The sequence below is a fragment of the Sorex fumeus genome, unplaced genomic scaffold, assembly GCF_029834395.1.
Source record: "Sorex fumeus unplaced genomic scaffold, SorFum_2.1 ptg000028l, whole genome shotgun sequence".
NCBI classification, from domain to species: domain Eukaryota; kingdom Metazoa; phylum Chordata; class Mammalia; order Eulipotyphla; family Soricidae; genus Sorex; species Sorex fumeus.
The window spans coordinates 5,304,810-5,324,401 of NW_026606085.1; the positions used below are offsets into that span (position 1 = coordinate 5,304,810).

Here is a 19,592-nt window from a genome sequence, read left to right on the forward strand (position 1 = left end):
CCCCAACCCCCAACCTCCCTCTATGGGAAACACTTTCCTTCTTGCTCTCTCTCTCTCCTTTTCCTTTTGTGCATTATGGTTTGCAATACAGGTGCTAAGAGGTCATGGTGTTTGTTCAGGGCATTCAGTATTTTTTATCAGGATGGTAAGGCTGTAGTAGCTTTTTAACTGGGTGACAGCTTAGGGGTGTGGATGTCACTGCCAAGGCTACCAGTAGTACAGGGAGATGAGGAGAGGTAGCCCATTCCGACCCTGAGAAAGACTGGAGATTCCAGTCACAAAACCCACTTACCAGAATTTTCAGCAGATTATGTCTTGGTGAGGTCCGTTCTGAGATGGTGGAGTCAGGCCGAGAGTATGGTGGTGATTTTGGATTGTGGGAGCAAGCGGCTGCTGGGGGTCTGTTTGGGCAGGCCCCAGACTGACCTGCCCCGCTCCAGTTTATCCTGGTCTGTTCAGCTACGTGCAGGTCTGAGATTAATTGCAGCTTTTTATCTTTTTCAAGATTTATTTCTGGGTCTCTTAAATAGGCTGATAAATGAACTTGCATAGCTAAGCCTCGGTGGTTTGTGGGCATGGCTCCTGCATACCTAACTTTTGGCTATTTAATTTCTTGGTAGACCTGGTCACAATTTGTTGAGGTTCGGCCAAAGGCACAGTGGCAATTTTGGGGTATCAGGAAGCCTGAAGGCACCATCCGGCTGCTGACGCACTGGCCCCCCCAGGTACAGGTTGACCTGCTGGTGGCACCATACCCCCGGAAATGTATCTTTTTTTTTCTATTAAATTTTTTTTGTTTCATTCTGGGGGAGAGAGTACTTAGTCCTGAAGATGATGATTCTTTTATTATTATTATTATTATTATTATTATTATTATTATTATTTTGGCTTTTTTGGTCGCACCCGGCGATGCACAGGGGTTACTCCTGGCTTTGCATTCAGGAATCACTCCTGGCAGTGCTCAGGGGACCATATGGGATGCCGTGTGCAAGGCAAACGCCCTACCTGCTATCCCATCACTCCAGGCCCCATGATTCTTCTTTAAAAATTTTTTTTTTTAAAAATTGACTCTCCCATGAATTACGAAGTTATGTCTGGTTGAGTTTCAGGTACAATGCTCCAATACCAATACCTTTATTAGTGTTCACCTTCCTACAACAATGTTCCCAGTTTCCTCCTGCTCCCTCCCCCCACCTCTGGTCTCTATGACAGGCACTAGTACTTGCCTTTTCTCTTCCTCACCTCCCACCTTTTATGGACGGTGGTTTACAATAGTGTTACTGATAGGGCACCATGCATGGCATTTTGCCTCTTTTCAGCCCTAGTCCTGGTCCAGAGTGATCCCTTCCCTCTATCATTGTTGTGTATATTGTATTAGAACTTTCTCAGTGTATTAGTTGTATTAGAACTTTCTCAGTGCAGCTCCATGGAGCTTCAGTTCCTTAAAACATGATCTTCTGCCTTTGGGGGTGCAGGTAGTTTCTCCCCAACATACAGACAAGTCAAAAGTTTTCAGAGGGAGGAAAAGGAGATGAGCTCAGGCTAGTCAGAGGTCCAGGAGTGACTCAACACATCTCTTCTGCCTCCCTGCCACTCAGATCTGCAGTCATTTAGTAGTTTTTATGCTACTCATGATTATAGCTAATTATAGCATTTTTGGGTTAGATATTGAATTTTTATTTGATTTGATTTTTGGATTTTGGGGTTATATCCACTGATGCCCAGGGGTTACTCCTGTTTCTTCACTCAGGAATTACTCCTGGCAGTACTTGGAGGACCATATGGGGTGCCGGGGATCAAACCGAGGTTGACCATAATGAAGGCAGACACTACCTGCTGTACTATCACTCTGGCCTGATACTGAAATTTTAAACCTATTATTATAATAATTTTTTTTACTGACAGGAATTGTATCCAGAATCGCACACATGGAAGGCACATGCTTCGTTCCTCAGTCAGAAACCTTCTTTTCCCTTTGTTTGTTTTTAGGGACACATCCAGCAGTACTTGTGAGTTTCTTCCAGCTTGATATTTGGGTTCTATTCCCTAGTAGCTTTCAGTGCAAGGGACTGAAAACAAGGCCTCTCTCTTGTCTTTTGAGCTATCTCTCTGGCCCCCAGGTATTTTTTTCTTTTTTGAGTCACACCCGGGGGTGCACAGGGGTTACTCTTGGCTCTGCATTCAGGAATTACTCCTGGCAGTGCTCGGGGGACCATATGGGATGCTGGGAATCAAACCCAGGTCGGCTGCGTGCAAGGCAAATGCCCCCTACTTGCTGTGCCCCCAGATTTTTAAAAAGCATATTACATTAAGTTTTATTTTATAATTGGATATTGTTATGGTAATTTTCACGTGTCACCTGTTATTATTATTTAAAGTTATTCACAATGGTAATTTTACACAGGTTTCACTAGTAATCCCAATAACATCCTTTTTTTTTTTTTTTTTTTTTTGCTCTTTGGGTCACACCCTACGATGCTCAGAGGTTACTCCTGGTTCTGCACTCAGGAATTACTCCTGGCGGTGCTCAGGGGACCATATGGGATGCTGGGAATAGAATCCGGGTTGGCTGCATGTAAGGCAAACGCCCTACCCGCTGTGCTATCACTCCAGCAATAATATCCTTTTTAACAAAAGGAAAATAGTTCACTTTACTATTGCATTCTGTTATCTCTCTAATTTTCTTTGGCTTGGAAGATCCGTTCCTTGGTCTTTTTTTTCTCCTTAATGAATATACCACTTTTGCAGACTAGTATTGTCAATTCTGTTACAGAATACAGTTCAAGAGGTATCTGTCAGATTAGTCCCCTATGAAATTACTTTTTCGTTTATATAGGAAAATTTCCCATTCTGTTATAGCAAATAATATTGATAAGTTAATAATAATTGGGGCTGGAGCTATAGCACAGCGGTAGGGCGCTTGCCTTGCATGCAGCCAGCCTGCCAAGCCGGGTTCGATTCCTCCGTCCTTCTCGGAGAGCCCAGCAAGCTACCGAGAGTATCTCGCCCGCACGGCAAAGTCTGGTAAGCTACCCGTGACGTATTGGATGCCAAACACAGTAATGTCTCACAATGGAGACTTACTGGGCCCGCTTGAGCAAATCAATGAACAACGGGAGGACAGTGACAGTGACAATAATAATTGATGGTGTTTTTAAGAAGGAAGGTGCCCTGATTTTTCATTTAGCTTTTTATTTATTCCTTTACTTATGGCTTTTAGTTTTTTTCCAGTAGGTTATACTACAGTAACTGTCATTTATGTCAATGTTTAAGCCATTTTTATTTTAATTTTATTTTTTTGATAAATAACATGTATTAACAATTTGACATTGCCCTTTGTCTTAACAGAAACATTCAAGAAGAAGAAAACATCATGTAAGTCTTCCCATAATGTGTGGTCAAATGCAATTTTTTAACTTATTATAGAAATAGAATAAATTCTCATATTTAAAATGTATCCATCAACAAATAGATGAAGCATATATTAAATTTTTATGTTTATGATACACTAATAAATATTCAAAACTACACGGATAAAATCTTGGTTACTAGTAGTATTTAAATGTAATTCAACAAGGCACTTGAAGAATCCAATTGTTCTTTCAAAATTTCAGTGTTTTCCGATATATATAAATGTCTTTCTTAAATAATAATTGAAATTTTTATTTGATTACTATAATAAATATAGAGAAAATTAAAATTTAGTTATCTTTTGATTATTTTTTTTGATGATCAGTTGCCTTTTTAAATTTTATTTATTTATTTATTTATTTTTATTATTGAGACACCATGAGGTACAGTTGTAGACTTACAAATTTTTGTGCTTGGGTTTCAACTATACAATGATCAAATACCCATCCCTCCACCAGTGCCCATTTCCCACCACCACGGATTCCAGTATCCCTCCCACCCCCCATCCCCCCTTCCCACCCTGCCTCTGTGGTAGGGCATTTCCTTTTGTTCTCGCTCTCCTATTGGGTGTTGTGGTTTGCAAAAGAGTGTTTTAGTCATTTTTAATCCAGCCAATAGGAATCTCTTCAAGCTGGCTTCTGCGTCTTTTTGACATATTGATATTACTTGTTGGCCGGAGTGATAGCACGGCGGGTAGGGCATTTGCCTTGCATGTGGCCAATCCGGCTTTGATTCCTCTGTCCTTCTCGGAGAGCCCAGCAAGGTACTGAGAGTATCCCGCCCGCATAGCAGGGCCTGGCCAGCTCCCCTTGGCGTATTCGATATGCCAAAGATAGTAACAACAAGTCTCACAATGGAGACATTACTGGTGTCCTCTTGAGCAAATTGATGAACAATGGGAGGACAGTGTTACAGTGCTATTCACAATAATTTATCACATTTAATATTCGAACACCAATTCCACCACATTATACCTTCCCACCACCATTATTCAAATTTTCCCACCTCTACCCAAGCTGGCCCCAGAGGCAGATACTAAATAATTTACTTTGTATTACTTGTTATGGATAATCCACTAAAAATGATCCAAAAAAGGTTTCTTAGAGAAAAGCATGTGAAAATTGTTGTATCTCACCTTGGAGCCATTAGGCCCTTATGTAAGAAATTGAAAATATGTTGTTACAGGTTGAGCCTTATGTGCATATATATATATATATATATATATATATATATATATAATTAAGATTGGCTGCCTTCGACTTTACACTCCATCAGATGTGATGTGCTACTCTTGGTATATCACTGGCATAAAGTTTGAGAATTCTCTGGGAATTCTAAAATTTTAAATAGGGTGATAGACTGCAGTTAAATTTTTAACTGGATGGTGACTTTGGGTCAGATCTTTGCAGCTTGTTGCTCTCTTCCAAGAGATTTATTTGTGAGTCTCTGGATCATGGCTGTTAATGAGCTTATGCGGTATCAGAGGAAGTTTGTGGGTGTGACTGCCAGCTCCTGGGAGAACAAGGAGATGGGGGGAGGTCGCCCATTCCTAACTCTGTGAGAGCCTGGAGATTTCAGTCACAAAACCCTCATACCTGGGTTTTTTTAGTAGAGTCATTTTTCTGCGTGAAAGACTGGCTCGTCCTAAGCCTATGGAGATTGGCCATCTCACTGTTCTTAATAACACTTCCCCATATACTTTTTTGTTTTTGTGTTTGTATTTCAGCCACGCTTGGTGGTATCAGAGCTTAATTTGGCTTGTGCTCAGGTCTCACTCTTGGTGGGGCTTGGGAGACTGTATGTGGTGCAGGGGATGAACCCGGAGTCAGCCATGTGCAAGAGAAGTGCCTTACCCCCAGTACTTCACAGCCCCACTAGCCCAATGTTAAGTACTTGCCATTATTTCTAACCTTATTCAGAACTTAGGATGTTTTAGTGAACAAAACAGATTGAGACTTTGCCTTCAGGAAGTTTCTTTTCTAAGATAAAAATATAATTTTAATGTCAACTTAATAGTAAACTGTGATATGTTATAAAGAATGATTGCTATGGGGAAAAGGGGAGGTCATTTTTTTAAAAATTTTATTTTATTTTATTATTTTCTTTTTTTTTTTTTGCTTTTTGGGTCACACCTGGCGATGCACAGGGGTTACTCCTGGCTCTGCACTCAGAAGTTACTCCTGGCGGTGCTCAGGGGACCATATGGGATGCTGGGAATCGAACCCGGGTCGGCCGCGTGCAAGGCAAATGTCCTACCCGCTGTGCTATCTCTCCAGCCCGGGAGGTCATTTTTTGTGGGTTGCAATTTTTGAGTGGAGAACAGGCCTCACAAAGGTGCAAGCCACCCCACAATTCATGGGTTGTGCTGGGAAGGAGGTATCTAGTTAGGAAGACACAACCTATGCAAACGTTGTGTGGAGGAGAGGAGAGGTTAGGAAAGCAGGTGGGCCATGGAATAACGTTCTGGACATTTGTTTTTTAATTATCAAGAAAAAAAGAGGGGCTGGAGCGATAGCACAGCGGTAGGGCGTTTGCCTTGCGCGCAGCCAACACGGCCGATACAGGTTCGATTCCCAGCAACCCAGCATCCCATATGGTCCCCCGAGCACCGCCAGGAGTGATTCCTACGTGCATGAGCCAGGAGTAATCCCTGAGCATTGCCGGGTGTGACCCAAAAGCAAAAAAAAAAAAAAAAGAGCTTATACATATATAATTTTTTGGTTTTTCACCCCAATTCCTTTTGTTTTGTTTTGTTCTTTGTTTTCAGGCCACGCCCAGCAGTGCCCAGGAAACTCATGTCTCTGTGTACAAGAATCACTCCTGGTGGGGCTCGGAGGGATTTAGAGGTGCTGAGGATTGAACCCAGGTTGTCTACATGCAACACAAGTGCCCTACCTACCAATGTTCTGGAGGCCCCATTTTGAAGGCCAATAAAATAAAATAAAACTGAGGGAATGAAATGAGCCTGGGAAGTAGGCAGTAGGAGAAGATACAAGAGGAGCTAAGGGTCTAAGGGCCTGCTGTATTATCTCTCTGCTCCTGCCCACAATGCCCTTTTTTGAAGCACATGTTTGTGAAGAGCTTACAAAGACAGGCATTTGGGTGTGGACAAGGCCCTTAGATCATTAACTCCTCTTGTATCTTCTCCTACTCCCTACTTCCCAGGCTCATTTCATTTCCTCAGTTTTATTTTATTTTTTTTTTGGCCTCCAAAATGGGGCCCCCAGAACACTGCAATTGCTTCTTGGCCAACCAGATCAGTGGTTCAGTATGGGGCACCATGTGGTGCTGGGGATCAAGCTGGGGTCAGTCACATGCAAGTTTATATCCTAACCCTGAATTTTTCTCTAGCTCAGTTGTTTTTATGACATATCCTCAACTCTGGGCAACTGTTTCTCAACCATAGAGCAAATTAGAAGTGAGAGAGACACTGGTCCCTCTTTCCTAGAGATACTAATTCCTTAGTTACACTTTTAGAGTAGAGAGTAGGTCTCATGAAGAAGGTGATTTTCACAGAGGTGACAAGACCATCCATGGGGTTATATCGGGAAGGAGGTTTTTAGGGTGATGACACAGCCTATACAAAGACTGTGTAGGAGAAGGAAATTCAGGGACTGAGAGCTTGAGAGACTGGGATGGGGATGGTGAGCAGGCTGGGTCCCAGCAAATGCCATCACCTGGTGGATACAAATCTTCCAGTCCCTCACTCTGACTTTCCTGACCGCCTCTCACACACACAGACACAACCACACAGACCCATAGACACACAGAGCACAGACACACAGACACAGGCACACAAAGACACACTCACTCACAACCACACTCACCCACAGACACACACAAACACACAGACACACAGATACACACACTCACAACCACACAGACACACAGACACACAAACACACAAACACATACACAAACACACAGATACACAGATACACACACTCACAACCACACAGACACACATAAAGACACAGACACACAGATACACACACTCACAACCACACAGACACACAGACACACAAACACACAAACACATACACAAACACACAGATACACAGATACACATACTCACAACCACACAGACCCACAGACACAGACACAGACACACACAGACACACACACACACACACACACACACACACACACACACACACATACCCGCGCTTGCGCCTGACACAATGGCTGGGTGGGGCGGGGGAACTGGCTTCCTCTGTGGAGATCTCAATCTGGGCACTGAGTTCCCTCCCCAGAAGCACAGGAACCTACTCACAGACCTGGCCCCACACTCCTTGCTCAAAGGGGCAGTCAGAACAGGCTGAAAATAGAAACCGCTTCCAAAAAGATTAAGGTAAATTCGGGGAGGGGTAGTGCCATAGAGGGCAGGGGCTAGGAGGGCGGGTGAGAGGTAGAAGGCTGGCTTCCACCCAGGGAAGCAGGTCACAAGCTAAAGGAATGTGCTCTTGTGCGTGCTCTTTGCGGGTGTGGGAGAGGCTGCTAGACATGAAACCCTTTAGCTTATGTCTAGATACCTGGGCCTTACTCCCTGCCCAGCCTTGCCTCCCCTCACTGCCACCGCCAGCTGGGTGGGTAAGCTCCATCCAGGCAGCTGGCAGAACTTGGACCTGTAGACAGTCCATTTAAATTTAAGCCTCTCTTAGTTCCTATAAATCCGTAGTCCCAGGATTTGAGCCCTCACATCTCCCAGAACCCTGGTATGCGCATGTGGATTGTGGTGTGGTTGTGGGGGAGGGGTGTCCGGTTGGGAGGAGAATCGGATTCCTGTTTCCTGCCCTTATTCACTCAGTCCTGGGAGGTGACTGAGAGTGGAGAGGACTCCAGGGTGAGTGTTTGGGGTCACGTAAACTGGGTACCCACAGGAGGCCTTAACTGGGGGTGTGGGAGGACAGCGGAAGTCAAGGGGGATAGGATTTCGGAGGGGAATGGTATGGGTGGGGGAGCTGCTTGCTGGCTTGGTCACTTCCATAAGGGGCTTCCTGCCAAAACTCAGGGACCGGTGACTTGCAGCCTCACTGGGTCATTTCTGAAGAATCCAAAATGGGGCGTGGAGAGGTTCGACTCTCCTGTTGACTCTAAAAGGGAGTTTTGGGGCCCTGGATTTCCTAGCCCCAACTCTGCAGCCTTCTCAAGAGTGCACCCACCTTTCCTTCCTGTGGGAGTAAGTGAACCTCAGGCACCACATCCTGGCCCCACTGGTCCTGGGTCTCTCATTCACCTCCCGGGGCCTCCTGGCAGTGCCCAGGTTTCCACTGAACCGGTCTTTGGGACGAGCTGAGGGTGGCAGGGATAAGAGAATGGGACAGGAGAGACTGTGCTGACCAAACGGCCTCCTGGTCTCTTGGGGTCACAGGCTCCAGGAATCTTCATGGCAGGAAAAGGAGGCTAAAAATAATCCGGAAAGGGAGAGTCCGGAGAGAGGAACTGGGAAATGGGGGGTGGAGGGCCTTTCAGAGCAGGGAAATAATGATGCATCCCTCGAAGCCCAGGCGCACTCACACGCACACCCGGCACATGTTCACTGTGGACACTCTCCCCCTGCGGTCACCGCACACGGAAATCTCACTCACGATCTGCCTCTCCTGTAAACACAAATACCGTCTCTCCACACATCAAGCAATCCCACCACTTACACAATACTCGCAACACGTCTGATCCTCCACCCAACACACACCAGACCGACACTACTGAAATTCCCAAGCCTTCACTGAGGGGCCCCCAGCCCTGCCTCACTGGTTCTTGTGGCCTGACTGTGGCAGCTGGGGGTTCCAAGCAAGGCTGTCTGGGAGGATGCAGGGGTTGGCATGAGAAGGAGGGGAGAAAGATGGAGAAGTGAGAGAGAAGGCAATGGAAACGAGGAGAGAGGTGGGTACCCACCTTCGCTCCTGGCCAGCACATTTGCTGCCTAGTGGCCTGTCTACCCCCAGTAGCGGGAGTTTGGGGAACATTAAGGGTCCTTCTTTTATCCTTCCCTCTTCCTCAGGGGATGACTCCAGCAGAATACCCCACTCCTTTGAAGAGCTCAGAGGAAGATGTCAGCCCAGTCTCTTCCCGCAGCAACACCCCCTACCCAGAAGCCCCCTCGGATCATCCGCCCCCGTCCCCCTTCTCGGCCCCGGGCTCCCCACTCCCCAGAGCCCTCCTACAATGGCTCTTCTCCCCAAGAACCTCTCCCCACCTCCAATGATGCACCAACTCCAATGTGCAGCCCCATTTTCTGGGAACCCCCAGCCTCCTCCCTCAAGCCTCCTGCCCTCCTTCCCCCCTCTACTTCTAAGACCAGCCTTGACTCCCAGGCTTCCCCAGATTCACCTGCTAGCTCTCCTAGCCCAGTGTCCCGGTGTTCCATCTCCCCAGAACCTGCTCCCCGATCTCCAGTCCCCCCGCCCAAGCCCTCTGGGTCACCCCAAACAACCCTGTCCCGGGTCCTGCCTGAGGATGGCCCTGCCTCAGCCCCAGGCACAGTGCGGAGACTGGCTGGCAAGTTTGAATGGGGGGCAGAAGGCAAGGTCCAGTCTGGGGATACCCTGGAGTATGATTGCCAAGGGGCAGTGGATGTGAATGGGGAGAGTGTGACTCCCCAGGGCACCCTCACTGGGAGTGGGTCCCAGAATGGAGCTCCAGGTAAGTGCTTTGTGTGGCCAGGGTGGGCTCAATCTCACAGCTTTGCTTTCAATGTTTAAAGACTGGGTCATTTCCAGGGCTACCTTTTCATAAAATAGATTTCATGCTCGGGAAATCTGGTTCCCAGGGGCTGGTAGATGTATCCAGCCTGGGTTTGAACCCTGGAACCACACAGTCCCCCCAGCACTGCCAGGGGTGCCCTGGAGACTCCCAGAGCTCTGCCAGGCCTAAGTAACTAGGCATCACCAGCTCTTGCATTGAACCATCTGGTCGGGTTGGTCAAGAATTTCCATTAGGGCCCCCAAGCCTCCTGAGCACTGCCTAGGATGCCCCCTATCCCCAAAGAGGAAAATCTGTTTTTTTCTATTTTGGGGGGTTTGAAGAGGGCCAGTGTTGAGATAGATGCTGGGGGCTGGACCTAAGGGCTTTCTCTTTAGGACACCCCTGTCTCCCACAGATGCTGCCCTGGCTTGCCCTCCCAGCTGCCCCTGTGTCTGCCATGTGACCCGGCCTGGCCTGGAGCTCCGATGGGTACCTATGGGGGGCTATGAGGATGCTCTCAGACCCCTCTGCCGTGCCTCCCCACTGAGAGCCTCACGCTCACGCCCAAACCCTCAGAGCATCAGTCATCCCCCAGTTGTCCTCACTTCCTACCGCTCCACTGCTGAACGTAAACTCCTACCACCCTTAAAACCCCCCAAGCCAATTCGAGTCAGACAGGATGCCTCCCCCTCTGGGGACACTCCATCACCAGACCTCGAACTTCCTTCTGAAGGTGGAAACCAAACAGGTACAGAGCTTCGGGGACTGGATTTTTGGGCAGGGAAGGATGGTGTTGTGGAGGGGTTGCCATTGCCAAGCCAGGCAACTGCAAAGCTTGAGAGGCCCTGGCTTTTGTTGTTATTCTTCCACCAGGGGCACTGGGACTGATGGGAGTTGTAGTAATAGTCATCTACTGGGAAGCGGGGGAATTGTTCTTCTCATTGAGTTCTCTCTCCAGGGGACAGTCCTGATGAAGTTCCTCGGAGCACTCCTCCAGCTACTTTGGAGAGCAGGTACCAAACATCCCTTCCCTTTCATTTGCCCTCCTTATGCTTCGCTAGTCCACAAACTCATTTGTAAACCAAAAGCATTTCTTCTGTTGATAAACTAAAATTTTAAATTTATTTTTGAATTTTGGCCACACCTAATGTGTTCAGGGCTTACTCCTGGCTCTGTACTCAGGGATTACTCCTGCTCACTCCTGGAAGTGCTCAGGGAACCATATGCAGTGCCAGGAATCAAACCTGGGTTGATGGCATGCAAGGCAAGTGCCCCCTACTCCCTGAACTATCTCTCTGGACCCTGTTCATCATTTTTAAAAAATTTTTTTCCATTATTTTGGTTTTTGGGCCATACCTGGCATTGTTTCAACACTTACTTGAGGCTCTGCACCCAGGAATTACTGGTGGTGCTCTGGAAACCATTAGGGGTGCCAAGGTTCAAACTGGGTTGGCTGCATGCAAGGCAAGTACCCTACCCACTGTACTATCTCTTTTGCCCCTTGTTGATCATTTTAGATTCTTCATTATTATCAGAGGGCTGGAGCGATAGCACAGCGGGTAGGGCGTTCGCCTTACAAGCGGCCAACATGGCCGACCCGAGTTCGATTCCTCCGCCCCTCTTGGAGAGCCCGGCAAGCTACCGAGAGTATTCGATATGCCAGACACAGTAACAACAAAGTCTCCAATGGAGACGTTACTGGGCCCGCTCGAGCAAATCGACGATCAACGGGAGGGCCTTTACCTTTACCTTTACCATTATTATCAGAGGGCTGGAGCGATAGCACAGCGGTAGGGCGTTTGCCCTGCACGCAGTCAACATGACTGACGCGAGTTCGATTCCTCCGGCCCTCTTGAGAGCCCGGCAAGCTACCGAGAGTATCTCGCCCTCACGGCAGAGCCTGGCAAACTACCCGTGATGTATTCGATATGCCAAACACAGTAACAACAAGTCTCATGATAGAGACGTTACTGGGCCCGCTCGAGCAAATCGATGAACAACAGGAGGACCGTGACCGTGAGATTATTATCAGAGTTAATCTAGGCCTGTTCATTTTTCCAGCAAATACTTACTCATTGTGCTCATTGTTCCTTTTTTATGTTTAGTTTTGTTTTTTGGGGGGCCACACCCAGCGATGCTTAGGAATTACTCCTGGCTCTGCACTCAGGAATTACTCCTGGCAGTGCTTGGGGGACCATATGGGATGCTGGGAATCAACCCAGGGTTGGCTGCGTGCAAGGCAAATGCCCTACCTGCTGTGCTATCACTCTGGCCCTTTGTTGCTCCAAATTTTTAATTTGGGTGAACTAACTTGGATGTGGTAGTGCAAGTGACCAGAAAAAGAGAAAGAATATGTGAGAATTTGATCATTTGAATTTTATAGTTGTACAAACAGGGCATTTCAGACAATGGTTGCTACCAGAAAGGACTGGAGATAGAGACCTGAAAGTTTTTGGCTCACGGTAATTGAGATCAGGAATAAATGGTGCCTATTTAGCACAAGATTTCCCATTTAACAGGTACATAAAAGGAAATAACTGGACGAGGCCAGAGTGGTAGTGCAGCGGATAGGGCACTTGGCTTGATGCAGCCGACCCAGATTTGATCCCCATCACCCCATATGGTCCCTGAGCCTGCCACTAGTAAGTCCTGAGCACTGCCTGGTGTGGCCTAAAAACAAGATGCATATGAAACAACAAACAAACAAACAAAAAAACTCCCCGAAACTGAAGACAAAAGATGTGGCCCAGACTGGAGCGATAGTTCAGCGGGTAGGGCATTTGCCTTGCCTGTGGCTGACCTGGGTTCGATCCCCGGCATCCCATATGTTCCCCCAAGCACCAGGAGTAATTCCTGAGTGGAGAGCCAGGAGTAACCCTTGAACATGGCTGTGTGTGACCCAAAAAGAAAAAAAAAATGTGGTCCCAGTGGCAGAATTTGTGCCTGCATATGTGAGGCTCTGGGTTCAATCTCCCACTCCCCAGGCCCCCTTCATAGCCCCCTTCTGCCTCCAAGCACTGCTGGATGTGGTTCCCACAACAATAAAAGAAAAGTCTGGACTTTGCCAGAGTTCCTGCATTTCAGTTGTGCAATCCCCACAATTCACTCTCGCTGGCCTTTGGGAACTCCCTCCTTTCCTTCCTGTCTTCACAGAGAGGAGGTGCTGGAGCTGCTGAAGGAGCAGAACTGGGAGTTACCTCTGCAGGATGGTGAGGGCTGCTGGCCCCGCGGTCCCTGCTGTAAACACCAAGCCATGGGGCAGGGTTCTGGGGCACTGGATTCGCCTGCTGAGCCCTATCTGCTCTCTAGAACCCCTGTACCAGACCTACCGCGCAGCTGTGCTGTCAGAGGAGCTGTGGGGAGTGGGCGAGGACGGGAATCCTGCACCATCCAATCCTGGAGAAGCTCCCACTTTCTCACGCCCTCCTGGACCAAAAAACACATTGTGGCAGGAGCTTCCAGCAGTGCGGGCCAGCGGCCTTCTGGACACCCTCAGCCCCCAGGAGAGGCGCCTGCAGGAGGTAGGCACTCTGCTGGGTGCAGGGGTCAGAGGGTGTTGGATCGTTCTCTGAGGGGACTTGGTGCTCCCTCTCTCCCTGCCCTTCTTCCTCAGAGCCTATTTGAGGTGGTGACATCGGAGGCCTCCTACCTGCGCTCCCTGCGGTTGCTGACGGACACCTTCGTGCTGAGCCAGGCCCTCCGGGACACGCTTACTCCACGGGACCACCACACTCTCTTTTCCAATGTGCAGCGAGTTCAGGGAGTCAGTGAGCGGTCAGTGGGTCCCTGCTTTCCCTGTGCCAGGTCCTCCCAGGCGCTGTGTCATAGTTCAGCTCTAGATCCTGGGAGCTGCTCTCTGCCCACCTTTCTCTCCTAATGCTTGTGCCCCTGTATCCTCAGGTTTCTGGGAACATTGCTATCCCGTGTGCGCGCCTCCCCCCATATCAGTGACCTGTGTGACGTGGTGCATGCCCACGCCGTGGGCCCTTTCTCCGTGTATGTGGATTATGTGCGCAACCAGCAGTATCAAGAGGAAACCTACAGCCGCCTCATGTGAGTGCCCTGAGCTATGTCACATTTGTGGGAGGAAGCTGGGGAACGGGTGAGGCCCACCCCAGGGTAGGCTGGGCTGTCAGGGTCTCCCATCGACCCGGGCCCACAGCCTGGACGTGCTTCTGCAGGGACACAAATGTGCGCTTCTCTGCGGAGCTTCGACGACTGCAGAGTCTCCCGAAGTGCGAGCGGCTCCCGCTGCCTTCCTTCTTGCTGCTGCCGTTTCAGCGCATCACCCGCCTCCGCATGCTTCTGCAGGTACCTGTGTGGCCTGGGGCCTTTGCTCCTGCACTAACCCTGTAGGAGACCTCCCCGGGGCCTCCTGCCACCATGAACACAGAAACCCCTATTATGTCTGAGGGCTCAGGGATAGGGCACTTGACTTGCATGCGGTTGTTCTGAGTTACAACCCCTCTCCCCAGCATCTCATATGGTCTCCCCCAGCCTGCCAGAAGCGATCCCTGAACCAGGAATAAGCCCTGAGCAGCACTGGTGGTGATGGTGGTGGTGGGTGGATCCCAAGGATCAAACCCGGGTCAGCTATGTGCAAGGCAAACACATACTGCTGTACTATCTCTCTAGTCTCTTATCTATTCATTTAAATTTACCAAGTGAGGGTAAATTTATGAGGGCAGATTAGTATTATTTTAAATTTTATTTTATTTTATTTTCCTTTGGCTTTTGGGCTACACCTGGTATTGCTCAATGATTGTTTATTTCTGGTGGGGCTCAGGAGACCACATGGGTCCTAAGGATCGAATCAGTGTCAGTTGCATGCGAGGCAAGTGTGTTACCCACTGTCCTATCTCCAGCCTGTCCTTCTTTTTAAAATTTTTATTAGTGAAACACCATGAGGTACAGTTGTAGACTTTCAAATTTTTGTGCTTGGGTTTCAATTATACAATGATCGAGTATCCATCCCTCCGCCAGTGCCCATTTTCCACCACCACTGATCCCAGTATCCCTCCCACCCCCATGCCCCTCATCCCACCCTGCCTCTGTGGCAGGGCATTCTCTTTTGTTCTCTCTCTCCTTTTGGGTGCTGTGGTTTGCAAAAGAGGCATTGAGTGGCAATCATGTTCGGTCTATAGCCTACTCTCAGCATGTTTCTCCTATCCTGAGAGGATCCTCCCAACACTCTTTATTTGGTGCTCCCTTCTCTATCTGAGCTGCCTTTTCCCCTAGCATGTGAGGCTCTCCAGCCTCTCCTTTGTTGGTATTATTCCCATTTGAGAGATGGGGAAACTGAGAGGTAGGCAGCATGCTTAGGGACGGTTATGTGGAGGGTGAGTGGGAGGTCTCTCAGCCTTGTTAAGGCTGGTTTTCCAGCCCTGTGAACCCCAAGCGCAGCATTTGACAAGCCAGGATCCTCTGAGCTGCAGCCATCTGTGGTCCAGGCAGCAGAACCAGGCATCTAGTCACCCTTCTTCCTTGTCCCCAGAATATCCTGCGCCAGACAGAGGAGGGCTCCAGCCGCCATGAGAATGCCCAGAAGGCCTTGGGTGCTGTCAGCAAGGTGGGCAGGAGGGATGCTTAGGCCAGCTGAGGCCAGTGGGGAAGGAGGGGGAAAAGGGATGGGAGGGACTGCAGGGGGTGACTCAGTCCCTTTTACCCAGATCATTGAGCGCTGCAGCGCAGAGGTGGGACGCATGAAGCAGACTGAGGAGCTGATCCGGCTCACCCAGAGGCTGAGATTTCACAAAGTCAAGGTCAGTACCCCCAGGCCATCATCTTTGCTCTCCCCACAGTTCTTGGAGAAGTCAGAACTTCTAAGGTGCTTCTTCACAGGCCCTGCCTCTGGTCTCTTGGTCTCGGCGCCTGGAGTTGCAGGGGGAGCTGACTGAGCTAGGGTGCCGGAAGGGGGGCGTGCTCTTCACCTCGCGTCCTCGCTTCACCCCTCTCTGCCTGCTGCTCTTCAGTGACCTGCTGCTCATCACACAGCCCAAGAGGTGAGTATCAGGGTGGTCAGAAGGAGGCTGGGGAGCTGGGGAGGACGGGGGCAGGAGTACGGCTTAACTGTTCTCTCTTTTTCTTTCCCGGCAGTGGGCAGCGCTTACAGGTTCTGGACTATGCCCATCGCTCCCTGGTCCAGGCCCAGCAGGTTCCAGATCCCTCTGGACCCCCTACATTCCGCCTCTCCCTTCTCAGCAATCACCAGGGTCGCCCTACTCACCGGTTACTCCAAGCATCATCCCTGTAAGTTTTGTCTCCTGGGTACCTCACCTGACCTCTTTTTTTTTTTTCTTTTTGGGTCTTACCCAGCGATGCTCAGGAATTACTCCTGGCTCTTCACTCAGGAATTACTCCTGGCGGTGCTGGGGGACCATATGGGATGCGGAGGATTGAACCTGGGTCGGCCGCAAGCAAGGCAAATGCCCTACCTGTTGTACTATCGCACCTGACCTCTTAAGGCCCATCACTCACCTTTTACATCACTCTCCTCTGCCTTCTCCCTGGGTGCCCAGGAGCTCTCCTAACCGTGACCTTCCCTCATCCCCACCAGGTCAGACATGCAGCGCTGGCTGGGAGCCTTTCCAACTCCAGGACCCCTTCCCTGCTCCCCGGACACTGTCTATGAGGACTGTGGTGAGTACATCCTGGGGAGAAAGGGAGCAAAAGTGAATCTTAAGGGCAATATGGGAGAGAAGGGAGAGAAGCTGAGAAAAGTCTTAATCCATCGTATGGTCACTCACTCCAAACCAGACTGTTCCCAAGAACTCTGTTCAGAGTCTTCTGCATTGGCCAAGAATGAAGCACAGAGTCTGGAGTCTAAGGCTCCCCTCAAGCACTTGCACAAGAGCCCTGAAGGTGAGAGATAAATTTTATTGTTTGTTTTTCTTTTGAGCCCAGCTGTGTTTAGATTTTATTCCTGGCTCTGAGCTCAGACAGCAATCCTGGTGGGACTCAGGGGACCATATGCAGTGTCAGGAATAGAACCAGTGAACCAGGTGGGCTGTGTGCAGGGCAAGAACCTGATTCACTGCAGGACTCTCCAGCCTGGACGCTCATTTGTTTATTCTTTTAATGACTATTTATTATGCTCCTTCGTGGAGGGTGATACGTACTAAGAAAAAACAAAGTGGAGAGATTCAAGGTCAGTTGTCCCATGATTTGGCAGGTATAATTTAAAATAGGCAGCTGGAGCTTGACCTGATGATGAGGCACCACGTGAACTATAACCTGATGTAGAAGAGGGAGTTAGGTACAAGGATTAGGTACAAGGAATCAGAAGCAAGAGTCAGTGCAAAGGCCCTGTGACAGGTATGTTTGAGGAGCAGTAAGGAGGTCCCTGTGTTGGAGTGAGTGAAGGAGGGGAGAGAAGCAGAGGAGACGTTAAGGTATAAGACCAGTTCATGCCAGGAGCCCCAGGTCACTGGAAGGGCTCCGGAGCTTACTCCGAGTGAGATGAGCACTCTGACTGCAGAGTGGCCTTGACCTTCTCTGCTGTCACCTCCATTTTCAGTGATCTTTCCACCAATGCTCCAGTTTTCCCTTCTAAGTTCCCTACCTACCATGATCCTCAGGTTTCAGACCCCAAAGACTCCTTTGCCCCATGACCTGTCTCTTGTTCCAGTCGCACACTAACCTCTGTCTTTCTTTCTCCAGGCTGGCTGAAGGGGCTTCCTGGAGCCTTTCCGGCCCAATTGGTGTGTGAAGTCACAGGAGAACACGAAAGGAGGAAGCACCTTCGAAAGCACCACAGGCTTCTTGAGGCTGTTGGGTCCTCTTCAGGAACCTCCACGCCCCCTCCAACCTAATGCAGCCTGAGGAGAGGAAACACTTTGGGCTATCTGGCAGCAAGATATGGAGAGGACAAAACTCATCCATCCTTTGGAGTCTGGCTTTCAGTGAAAACACTTCATCTAGTGACTACCAACAGGGACTGACCTTCAGGATACGGCATAGCCCACCAGGAGGGAGAATCAGAGGGACTTGTGTGTGTTTCTAATCGGGATGGACGTTTAATACAGAATAGCAAACTCTACCCCAGAGCTGGCTGAGTCCCTTTCCAAAAGCACCCCTACTATATTCACAGTCAAAGAAAAGAGAGCAGGATCAGTGCAGTTATAGAGCTGTGTGGGGCCAAAGAGATGGTTCAGCAGGCGGAGTGCATGCTTTTCCTGCTTGCTCAGTCCCTAGCACTGCCCTGCCCCCTGGGCACCACCAGGATTAATCCCCTATATTGAGCTGGGTGTATCCCTGAGCTTCTCCAGATATGACCCCCAAACAAGAACAACAACAAAAACCAGCTGTATTGGAGGTGTAACCCTAGAAAAAAATTCATTTCATTTCATTCATTTCATCATCCTGTTAATCGTCGATTGCCTCGAGCAGGCCCCAGTAACGTCTCTTTCATCCTAGCCCTGAGATTATATTCACGGCTCTTTAGGAGAATGAGACCCATCATTGTTACTGGTATTTGGCATATTTGGGAGGCCACGGGGAGTTTGCCAGACTCTGCCCTGTGGGCAGGCTACATTCGATAGTTAACAAAATGAGCAAGAATCAGCCCTTCAAGTTAAAGAAGAGGGCTACAGAGACCAGCGAGACTCTGCTTGACTAGAAACAGAAACTTTTCTCTGTTTCTGGAATGTGTTAGATCCTCTTCTTTGATTTGTTTTTGGGCCACACCCAGCAATGCTCAGGCGTTACTCCTGGCTCTGCTCTCAGGAATTACCCCTGGCAGTGCTGGGCAATCCTATGGGATGCTGGGGTCAAACCCAGATCAGTTGTATGCAAGGCAAGTGCACCATCTACTGCACCATAGCTCTGATCTCAATGCGTTAGACTCTATTCTCAGGTACCTCCTATGTTCCAGAGTGTGTCTGAGAATCTGTTTGTGCATGACTGTGTTTATATATCAGGGAAAGATTAGAGTAGGTATGTGGTCTTTAACACCCTCTCAGTTCATAATTAGTTTTAAATTTTATTTTTTTTGGGATTTTGGACCACACTTGGCCATGCTCAGGGGTTACTTCTGACTTTGCACTCAGGAATTACTCCTGGTGTTGCTCAGGAGACCTTATGGGATGCCACAGGTTGAACTGGGTTGGCCGCGTGCAAGGTAAATGCCCTCTCCACTGTACTATTACTCTGGCCCTGCTCCTCCCAGATTATTGAGTGTTTGATTTCTTTTTTTTACCACCTGTTTCTCTTACTCTTCTCTCCCAGAAAGACAGCTCTGGAAGACAATATTTTGGGTGTGGATTGGCAGCCAGAAAGCAGAGCTGGGTACCAGAGCTCTGGGTTCTGGTTCTCTGGGGATATGGCAGCTTCTAAGAGGAGCCCTACGAACTAAAGCTGGGTCCTGTGGGTCCCTGAAGTCACCGACCCTTCTCCTTACTCCATCATTCCTGCCTCTATCATCCTTCGACCTGACCTAGAATCAGGGATCCAGCTTCAGTCTCAGACTCTGGACTGACTCTGAATCTTTATTTTGGGTG

The 19,592-nt window shown here is 48.9% G+C and overlaps 1 protein-coding gene across 1 annotated transcript; it reads left to right on the forward strand.

Annotated features, from left to right (window-relative positions):
• Window positions 1-7,661: 7,661 nt before the first annotated feature.
• ARHGEF15 (Rho guanine nucleotide exchange factor 15) lies at window positions 7,662-18,393 on the forward strand. The gene is made up of 16 exons (XM_056115108.1): window positions 7,662-7,762; window positions 9,413-10,053; window positions 10,511-10,843; window positions 11,054-11,108; window positions 13,249-13,304; window positions 13,405-13,616; window positions 13,709-13,869; window positions 13,996-14,148; window positions 14,277-14,406; window positions 15,590-15,664; window positions 15,765-15,857; window positions 15,937-16,097; window positions 16,192-16,344; window positions 16,652-16,734; window positions 16,852-16,956; window positions 17,755-18,393. Exons 2-16 carry the CDS (start codon window positions 9,462-9,464, stop codon window positions 17,904-17,906), a joined length of 2,514 nt encoding a protein of 837 aa, XP_055971083.1. The 5' UTR covers window positions 7,662-7,762; window positions 9,413-9,461; the 3' UTR covers window positions 17,907-18,393.
• Window positions 18,394-19,592: the final 1,199 nt, after the last annotated feature.